General features: G+C 27.8%; 1 protein-coding gene across 2 annotated transcripts; it reads right to left on the minus strand.

Moving 5' to 3' along the window:
- Positions 1-1,442: 1,442 nt before the first annotated feature.
- Positions 1,443-11,268, minus strand: LOC106677505 (hexosaminidase D). Of its 2 annotated transcripts, none has more exons than XM_067050074.1 (8): positions 10,964-11,268; positions 10,524-10,870; positions 8,236-8,444; positions 7,857-8,030; positions 6,652-6,734; positions 6,386-6,574; positions 4,955-5,184; positions 1,443-4,514 (listed from the first exon to the last, which is right to left on the minus strand). In XM_067050074.1, the coding sequence occupies exons 2-8, from the start codon at positions 10,713-10,715 to the stop codon at positions 4,296-4,298; spliced, it is 1,296 nt and encodes a 431-aa protein (XP_066906175.1). In that variant the 5' UTR covers positions 10,716-10,870; positions 10,964-11,268; the 3' UTR covers positions 1,443-4,295. The 2 variants fall into 2 exon arrangements, with proteins under 2 accessions (XP_066906175.1, XP_014270971.1); XM_014415485.3 differs by having other exon boundaries at positions 10,951-11,268.
- Positions 11,269-11,557: the final 289 nt, after the last annotated feature.

Consider the following 11,557-nt stretch of genomic DNA (forward strand, 5'->3'; position numbering starts at 1 on the left):
ATAGTTGAAAAATTTTAATTTTATAGTTAAAAAAAATTAATGAAAATTAACTTACTTTATAATATCCAATATAAGACAGCATTGCCTGATAATGAAATCTATAATTGTGATACAGACAGTCTCCGTTTTACATTCTCTTATTTCAAGTTGTTTTGTATTTACGTTGTTAACCAAGGTTTACGAAAAAACATTTTATTTCAAAATTAATTTAAAATTACATCGATAGAAAAGAAAATTTTTTTTATCGAATGAAGCTGATAAAAGGTCAATTCTAATGGAAAATAAAGCTATTAAAATTGAGTCCAAATTATATAAACGACTTTATAGATAAACTGTAGGCTACAAAATATATCTTTTATATAATTTTTTGTGTATACTCACAAATATACCCATTTTTCACGAGCAGGCCTCAATTTAAGTCTAATTCAACTCGAGTCACTTCACAAGGAAGGGAGCCTGACGAAAGTATGAGGACTCCCTATACCATAATAAAATTGAAGCATCCTGTAGGATAAACCCGTATTTCCTGTCCTAGTTGAAATCTAAGAATGTTAAATCTAAAATAAGTTAAAATTCTTTTAATACTAAATATTAATTTTGTTTCTTTTCATAGTTAATATATTTCATGAATAAATTACCCTAAATAATTTTTATTATCACACCAAATTGAATATCTCAATGCCACTAACTAGATACACATAATGTGATAAGTAATAGATAATCATAAAAATATCAAAAATGTAAAAATTTTCAAAGCATAATAGAACGCGGATTATTAAAAATCTAAATCTTGGTTTTGTCACATCTTTTGTACATAGTAATATTTATATCTGTCTTAAAATTTTTACTTAGCTTTATTATTATCTTATTTAGTACTCTTATTTTATTCTTTGGACTTATATTTTCCCCAGTTCATTTTGAACAACAAAAGTTTATTATAAATGCAGTTATATAATTTAATGTTGTAATTAGTTCAAAATCATTCTCATCCATGATTTTTTTTAATACCGTTTAACACTGTGTTTAATAGGGGCTTTTAAGAAGAATACTATTTTATAGAAAAGATTATAATTTATACTTTTATAATTGGTGTTAAAATGATTTTAAACAAGGAAAATATTTTTTTTTCATTCCTCTTTAATCCGATTAGTGCTAATGATAGAGGTTTTTAAAATGGTTTATTAATAAATTTAAATTCAAAATAAATTATTGGTTATATTTGACTAATTATTAATTTAAAAAAAGTTTCATCAATTGACTTGAAACTTAAATTTTTTTCTACAATTCAAAAATAATATAAGATAATAAGAATATAATATTTATTTTGAGATTTATATAAAACTGCATTTATCCATAATATAACAATTTAAGGATGGCCCTACTTTTTTTATTCAACTGTTGACTAATAAATTCATAAAAACACTTAAATACAAGCAAGAAACTAATAGTTTCTCTTCTCTTTTATTATTTATTTAAATACACAAATACATTTAAATCACACATGAAAGGAATAAGTTATATATCTAATTATTTTTCTTACCAAATAAATATTCTACTAAATTTATTAGCACACACAAAGGATACATATCTAGAAAGCGTTGTCCTACAAAATGTAAAACACACTGAAAGCATTATATAAATCACAGTGATTACTCAAGTCAAAACACATTTTTCAAACAGAAAAAATACTGATTTCTCTTGAGAAACATTTATCGCATGTATTTCATTTATTGGGACCTTCTTTGGAATGGAAAAAGCGCATTATTTATGTAGTAGAATACTTTAAATGTTATGGTGACAAGTAAAACCTGAACAAATAACGGGTAAGAAAAATGATAATGCGACAGTACAAACTTATTTCTCAAATAATTCTTTATCTAAGAAGGTTTCATGTTTACGCACGGGTAAGTTCATATGTTCTAAAGTGTAGACCATAAGTTCACATGCCTTTAGTGGACATGTGAGAACTATACTACGTCATCTATCTTGAAAAACAACATATTTTTCAAAATTACTTTAAAGCAGATATTATTAGAATATACTACCTTATTTCTCTAACTATCTTCAGATGTTTTATAAAATACCAAGGAATGGGAGGATTTACAATTGAGATCAATATAATTTATAACACAGTCTACCACACTAAACCAAAATATTCTGTTTCATATTTGAAGTCATAAATATAAAATTTAAAACAAAAGTTTAAAGATAGTCAACAAATATGTTTCTCAAATGAAACAAATTAATCCTGTTCAATATGCCATGGAAGAATGCATAGTCTTATTAATAAATATATATTATAAACGTAACAATAATGAAAACAAAATAAATAAGTTGGTAACTTCTTATAGTACAGTATTAATGCTGATTTTTCTGAAATTAAATATATATTAAACGATAAATACTTTATTGAAGTTAGAGAAAACCTTACTATAGAAATGCTGATAAGAAATAAAGTTCCATAATACTAATTTTATAATAGTATAATTTAATAAAAATAAATCAGATCTCGAATAAGGCCAATTCAATCGTGTAAAAATAATTATGAGTTGCTTATTTAAGAATATAAAGTAGTTGTTACTGAAATTGATTACTTTTTGATTTTAATAATATAATTAATATCCTTCTTCATTAGGAAAAAAAGTATTAGTGGTTATACTTTCTAGTATGTATACTTGTATTTATGGACTAATACTATCAGCTTTCATTATGAAATAGGCCCCATGTCAACTCAACTATATATGTATATATATATATATATACATTTTTAAAAATTTTTTTGTGGGTCTTGAGGATCAATCTATAATAGAACTTTGTAATAATACATCTTTTGGCAGCGTTTCGCAACTTTATTGTTTGCATAGTCATGCCCTACAATGAGAAAAACACAGTTTTTTAAAACACACACTCTCTTCAAATAATTGTCACAAATCTGTTCTACATTATGATGCTACCATGTTCAGATTTGGGGAAGGACTGAAATGGTTTTGAAATGAAAGTAAGATGTGTTTAGGTTTCCTCACATGGACCAGGGTAGGTAGTCAGTCTGTTGTTGATATTTTGTCTGTTTCTATTTGTGTCTTTATGTATTTATTAGGTTAGAATAAGTTGAATTAAAATTTTGTACATCTGAGTTTTTATTTATGTCTTGATTCTTCTGTTTTTCTATAGTGATCATTTCTTTAAAATTTTGCTTGAAGTAGTTAATTTCCAGATGTATGATTTTTGGTGCATCAAATTTAAATTTAATTCCTGTTTGTCTAAAGTGGATAGTGAGAGCTGTTTTGTTAGGTTTGTTGGGGTTTTTAGTTATAGAGGTACAACTATATTTGCGTTGATAACCCTTCTTTTTAGATACTCTTCTGAGTTCCCGCAGTTTTCTTCACAGTGGATTTCATACACTATATTAGATTGTAGTTCTATTTTATTTTATTTACGGACTAATAAATACTATCAGCTTTCATTATGAAACAGGCCCTAGGTCAACTCGATTCACTACATGCTTTATCATATATAATTATATATATAATTAGTAAATTCATACAAGTATACATACTAGAAAGTATAATCAGTAATACTTTTTTTCGTAATAAAGATGAATATTAGTTAAACTATTTAAATTAAAAAGCGAAGAGGATAAGAGAGCATTTTATAAGTCAGTTAAATTCTACCGAGTACAAACTACAAAACCAACAGTATTTCTTGGTACTTTATTATGAAACAGGACCCTGGAGTGTCATTTTAGCATGCTTGGCTACAGAACTTTAGCATACTTTAGCCAATTAAATAACACAGATCTTAAATCAACATTTATACAACGAGGTTCAATCCAAAATTAAAATAAAGATATTTAAAAAATAAAATTAATGAAAACTACTTAAAATAATAAATAGCTACATAAGTATTTGCTTAAATCTATATCCATCATCTTATCTCTACAATTTAAGATCAGTCTTGAAACCATTGCCCATCGAACAGTCTGCTGAATACTGCCATAGATGCTGTTTTAATAAAACAGCATAGAAAGGATAATTTTCTAAATAAACATTGTTACATTCAATTGCTATAAATATTTTTTTTTAAATAAAAGCATTCTTAAAAAAATACCTCTCATTTAAAATTCAATTGTTTTATAATTTCACTTCAAAATACACCTACAATTTTTTTAATCATGTTTCACTTGGGGAAAAAACATGAAATAATCTAGGATTCAATTAACATCAAAAGATTTCATTTCTTCCCTTACATGAGCATCACATCACATAACTGCCTAACTTTAAGAGAAAAAAGAAAAATTAAAAAAATGGTCTTTTTGGCCAAGCATCCTTTGATAGAATTTTATTTCTTGAGTCAATCGCAATTCGAAGTTCTTCCTTAATGGGACTAACATAGGTGAAAACCCATTCTTCAACAGTTGAATTGTCATAGATATTGTCCATACACTGACGGATGTCCCTTTCAATGTCATTTAATTCGGCATAAATACTCAAAAAATTGTTAGTAGCAAATTCAATCTGAAAAAAAATAAAAACATAAGAAAAAGAAAAGAAGTCATTTTAACTAAATATCTGGCAAAAGTTTATATCAAAACCAGTTTAAACATATACAAATGGTGATGAACCCCTAACCCAGAAGATAGTTTAAAACACAGCATCCAAGTGTGACACCTAACCCTCCTTAAAGAGAAAAGGGTACAGTTATATGATTTATTCTTACAGAACTTTATAGAAGTGCAAAACAAGTTTCATCAAATACCATTGTCTTTGATATCTGAGCACCTGCAGTATAAGTCTAGATGTTTTAGTATTTCCTTCCCAAAAACAAATTTTACGTCAATAACTAAGTATGCTTGAATCCTGATTTGCCAGTCATACAATTAACACTAAGAAATATTAATTTTTAACTTGCTTATCACCCTATTTTGATAGAAAAATAATTCAGTTATAATACTTACATGAGATGGATTAGAAAATGAAAATTTCATGTTATAGTTTGACATCCAACCTTTATAGTGAGAACGATCTTTTTCCCTTTGGAGAGCAAAACCAATTTGTGGTAGACGTGTCACCGCAATGTAGAGGCAGGCACCAGGGAAAGTACAAGACCCGTGAGGTGCTGTAGCCATTACTGGGTTAGCATCGCAACCACATACTCTTTGAGTTTTAACTGAGAGTTCAATTAAAGCTGAAAGAAATAATAAAAGATTGAAATTATATCACCAACAAAATTATTTAATCTATCAATTTTAATAGTTTACAAACTGAGTTGGCAATTTCAGCTCAACAGAGGTAAAATTCATTTCTGAGTTATACTATCATTCTACACATTTCAAAAAGAGTTTTGCATCTCCCCTCGTTTCACTAAAGGTTAAAAAGTAGCAATTAAAGGAGTTAAATAACATAAAGTAGATCAAATACTTGTTCCAAAATATTGTTTAAATCAAATATCTCTTCCTAAAAGGCACAAATTGAAAAAAAAAAAATCAATTCTTAAAATTATTTTTAAAATATGACTTTAGAGATGAGAAATTGATTTTTTTTTTTCAAAACTAGTTGATTCTTGCGGATTAACAAAAGTTACTGCTCCTGACCATCTTCTCCACTTACAAGATTAATTGTATTAGTTTGTACGTTATTATGAAACAGGCCCACGAATAAATAATTTTTTGTTTTTTTGTGGTGTATTTTTGCTGACTGCAACCCCTGACCATCTTCTCCGCTTACAAGATTAATGGTATTAGTAAGTACTTTATTATGAAACAGGGCCCTGAGATCCTCAAAATTCTCATCCGGTTGTATTTCATCAGAGAACTAATAATCTCCCAATCAGGCTATAACAAAGGTTCATGGCATCTTGTCTGATGAAGGTGTTGCCTTCAAGCTATATTCAAAGGGAGGGTCCAAAGAAAAGGTTAGCATAGAGCAGAGAATTTCGTTCAGGTTGGTATCTGTATGATGGCAGACCATAAAAAAAATCTTTAACTGAATCAGAAATAAAAAATTATTTACATCACCTTTCAATGTCACTTTGCCTCATGTTTAATCATTGAGCTATTTGAGGAGTTAACAACTCTTTTTCCTTCAAAGAAAGTGTTTTCCTAATAATAAAATGTTTCTGCTTAACATGGAAAGGCTCACATTAAGAATACTAGATATCAAGTTATGCTGTGTGATATGATAAATGCTGAATTGACCAGACTTCTTTTTTCAGGAATTGTCTTATTTTAGAACGTGTCTGTATTTTTAAAGAAGTTGTTCATCATAATAAATAAGTTTATTAAAATGGTTATTACGAATAATTTATAATGTAAACATAACAAATAGAAATAAAATCTTTTGAACAAAAATCTTAAACAGTTTCTTACATTATTTAAATATTAGCTTACTTTTAATATCTGTTGATAGGTAGATCAAATTTAATGCTAGTGATGGTATTGAAACAGGTAGAAGTTCGCAAAGAACGGCAAAATGATCATATCTTTGCCAGCCTGTGAGTATACCACCACGGAAGAATATTTTTTCTGAATATTTATATAATAAATTCATCCAGGATTTGTGATTTTCAAAGTAATAATCTGTTGAAAAAAAAAAATTAAATTTAATTTATCAAATAAAAATAAATAAATAATAGAATTGTAATATTTTAACTTACTGCTATACGTAGTGTATGAATTGGGATATCTGGCTCCTTTAAAGGCAGAAGCAAACCATACTGCTTTGAAAATTACACTGTACCTGAAATATGTCAATGATGAAAATTAAATAAATAAAGAAAATTGATATCAATAATAATAACATTAAAAAAGATTTAAGGGCTTAGGTAATGTTATTAAAATGAAAATTTTTAAAATTATTGAGGATTAAAGTTATATCTGAGGATGTATACCTAAATAAAAGGCAACTGAATTTATCTATTTTAGACCTGATAGCTAGTTCTTCATTAATGTAATTTAGTTACCATCACAAGCGAGAAGGGATATATTTCCTAGCTAAACCCTTAAGCTGCATCATAGATCCCACCATCTGACTGCTTTGATTGTCCCTACAATGACCTTTATCTTCTGATGATAATACAAATATTAAATAACTGACAAGCAACTTGGACCAACACAATAGAAAAGAAATTAGAAGTTCAGTACTTCCATCGAAGACATCAATTTAAAGCTGCAGGCGGCAAGATGTAGTACTGACTAGATTACGAATAGGACACACTCAACTAACCCAAGAATACTTATGAGAAAATCCAGACCAACATGTAGACAGTGAAACGTGTTACTAGTTGTTAAACACATACTCAGAGAATGCAGGCATTTGATAGACACTGGATTACCATATCATTTGGCAGCTTTGCTAAACGATAATAGTCCTCCCATTCCGGTAATATTTAATTAACTTAAGAAAACAAATATAATGAATGTATATAACTAATTTGATTTATTTACATCTTTATTAAATCAATTAATGTCACTTACTGTTATCAAATATATTTTTTTATATTAACGTTTGCTGTGATATCAACTAATATATTCTAGTAAAGATATAATGATATCATGAATGTTCCTGAGAGGTCAGTCAGTATGCATAGAAAAACGTCACCATCGCTGTGGATTGCCTTATATCATATCAAACAAAAATCCTTAAGAAAAGATTCTCAAAGATTTGATAATTTTCATTAATGATGACACAGAATTAATCTTTACTTATACCTAAAGATTAGTCTAAAAGGCTTCAGCAGCTTTTGAGATATTTAAACTGTGGATGGCGAGAACAACAATGATAAAACCACTATGTTTTATCAATGAGTATAACATTTCTACTGAGAACGTAAAACAAATATAGAATAATAAATGCACTTACTTTTGCCATAATTCATCAACAAGATAGTTCTCAACATCAGCTGTGTACTTCCAAATCACAGGCTCCACCAAATTACCGATTTCCCACTGCTGTAGTTCATTAAGGGGAATCAATCTTAGCTCATCATCCCAAATAAGGGGTTTGATATTTCCTCCAGTTTTTTTATTTATATATCTGAAATTTCGTGAAAGAAAGCATAAGACACACAAATGAATTTATAAGTAATATACAGATTTAAAGAGAATGGTAAGGTAATATAAATAATAATTAATAATAATATTCAACAAAGTAATAATTACATTTTTTAGAAGGTAAACAACACACATAAAAAGATGCGTATTTTTCAAAATCATTTTTACTATAAAAAATAATTATTTACTTAGCTAGCGTTGTAATGTGGTTGAGCATTAAATGCTTATTATTCCACTTATTTTGATAGAGCTTTTCCTTACAATCATTACACTGGCCAATTTGATAAACTTCATCACATCCAATATGAATATACTTTATATTTTTATGAGCATCGAGGATTTCATCGATTAGAGAAAACAAAATTTGAAGTGTTTCATTTTTTGAAGGACATATTGCCTGTAAGATACATCATGAGGTCAAATATATACTTAATAATATAAATATATGTATTAAATTTTAATAAATAATTAAAATATTTTAAATTTATTACAAAAAAATATTTATCGCTGGAAAATTAAATGGTTCTCCGATTAATATCAATACAAAAGTATATTATAGATAAAAACATGTACTAAAACAATTTAAATTTGGAAATATGTATCTAGATTAATATTGCTATATAGTGTTATTAATAACTCTTATTGTAACTACAATTAATATAAACGAGAAACATTGATTAAGAGGAGAAATATGCATTACAAAAAAGTCATTAAAAACTATCAATATAAATAAATGTTTATATTTAACAGTACAGTAATCTGTTTTTTTTTCAGTATTTCATATCCAAGTAAATTTTAAAAAAATTGAGTTTAGATAGATTTAGATTAGCTAAAAATGTTGAATATTTTTTAGCCAACCCATGAAGGCTGATCTATCAATAGCTAAGGCAAACAACAGGAGCATCCAAATAAAGAAATATGAATAAATAGTAGTCAATGGACAGGACAGATAAGGGCAGGAAAAGGAACAAAAGGTTGATCGTATCAACAATGGAATAAATGAATATCGTAGTAGCAAGTGCTTAGTAGCAGAAGCTTCTTTTGTTTCAAATGATCCAAGATCATCTTAACTAGTCCTATCTTAAGATAAATGAAAATCATGACAATTATTCTTGATTCAACTATTATTATTTCATCAGATGGGAAGTTTAAATGTTTTTAATGATTCAACAATAATTAAGCTTTTTCTGAAATTAAAAATGATGATTTAGCCAAAACTCATTTATTGCTAATAAAATCAATTTTTAATTAATGTAAAGAAATTCTTTGACCTAAATTTCTTATTTAAAAAAGTAGTTTTATTTTAATGTTCAGTTCAATTAAGAAAGATACCTTTTTTCTAAATGGTGGTACGTATGAACTATGATTTTATAGATAGCACACATGGAGATTGAGAAGTACACATTTATAAATGAATATCTCTCCCTATTAACTTAAGCAGTGAAAGCTAGGTGTCTATGGGCATGCATATCAGTTACATTACTGATAAGGAAAAGTTAAATTAATGCTGAAAAATTAGAAAAAACGAGAAGGAAACTTGTAATTAACAAAAGGATCAGTGGATGATGAAGTGATTCAGGGCGAAAGTACATCCTTGCAATATTCGGACTTAACTACATGAAAAGACATAATATGATCACTTACCAGGATCGCCTCTACATAACCTGTGGCTATTTGCTGACCTTCCTATTCAGTCTATAACAGGTATGTATAGTACAAGATACAACTTTTGCAAACTACCAAAGTAGTAAAATTTCCTTTAGCTAAAAAGAAATTTGTCACATTGGTAGCTCAAACAAATCCTAACTGATTGAAGATACAGTCAGTTTCTCATTTGCATTAGATAAAGGAGAGTCAGATTCTCCAATGATCTCATTTTATGCAAACATTTCAGCAACCATCTTGTCAAACAAAGGTAGAGAGATGAGAAGGACTGGGATGTTGAATAGAGTATGACTGCTCGATGAAAATAAATAGGAAGCCATTCAACATAACTTAATTCTAATTGGAATACTAATTCATTACTACTGGAGGTATTGTAGGATTGTTACTGAAATATATAAAAATAGTAATACCAAGTAAAATGAAAATAAATATTTATCTTGGTAATATCAATACATCTTGAATTGTTATATTTCCTATTTATTTATAAGTACATTTTACCTCAATAAATACTAAACACATTAACAGGTTCTATAAACTCCTGTTTAAGCCAAACTACTTACCTCCATATGAGTAGTTTATTTCCAAAAAACAACCAGTTATATCATAATGTATTTGGTTTGTGTTAAGAAAAACAACGCTTAATTCATTAAATTGTTTAACAGACATCAATAAAAATTTTGAAAAATAAGAATTAGTGATAAATAAATTTGTTTAGATTGATATAATCAATAAAGAATATAACAATATATATTCAAAATTATTATTAGCTTTATCAATGTAAAATATTTAAGTAAAAATACTACATACATACCTGAGGGTATTTACTATTTTCTCGTAGATGTTTGTATTTCTCCAATTTTAACAGAAACTCTAGATGTCCAAATGTTTGTATTAATGGTATTACCTCAAGAGAACTTTCATTGGCTAACTTCATGATACTGTCGATTTCATCTCTGGTATAAGCATTATGAGCAGCTGCATCAATGGATGAATAAGGGAACATGTCTTCATATTCAATTAGCACTCCAGATGCCCCAAGTTTTCTTATAAAAGGAAAGAAATCAGCGTAGTATGTAGATTTAGGAGGGGCTCCTTTTAAATCCAAGTGAACTATCTTCAACCCTCGGAAAGCACTGGCTGAGAAATCCTCAGCTTTGTCTGAAAACGGTATAAAATATAATTAGAAAATCAAGGAAATAGGACGCACACTAAATTTCAAAAACCGATGACACTCTTACCCTTAAAACTCACTTTATCAATGTCATCATTGATACCAATTATTTTAACATAATTAGATGTATCAAAATTTAATGTTGAAGATTTTTTTTCATTTTTTCCATGGCGGTATTCTGCATATTCTTCTGTTTTTTCTTTCAACACATACTTGGTCTGATGTTTTTCCTTCATACTGTAAATTGCAAGTATTAACATAATGGAAAATGTAGTTATGAAAATAAGCTGGGCAAATTTTCTTGTTTTCCATAATTTTCTAGTAGTAGCCATGGACAGAGGGGCTTAGCCTTATCTTTATATAAACAAAACCTGGCTAGAATATAACAAGAAAAGGAATATTTTTATCTATTTACAAAGAGGTACATAAAAATGCCGGCAAACTTCTCATTGCCTTCTAATTCTAACAATTGATGAATGAAATATCCGAAAATCCTACTTTTCTTTATTAATTTCACAATTATTAATATTATAATTATTTATGGCAAAAGCAAATTGTTCCAAAATATTAAATATCCATAGTAATTCTTTGTTTAACCTTCTTCCTCCCTCTAAACTATAATTCACATAACCTGAAACTGGAAACCTGAGAAAACATTAAAGGTGGTATATTGC

Source organism: Halyomorpha halys, unplaced genomic scaffold, assembly GCF_000696795.3.
Source record: "Halyomorpha halys isolate HHAL.00 unplaced genomic scaffold, Hhal_1.1 Scaffold100.1, whole genome shotgun sequence".
NCBI lineage: Eukaryota > Metazoa > Arthropoda > Insecta > Hemiptera > Pentatomidae > Halyomorpha > Halyomorpha halys.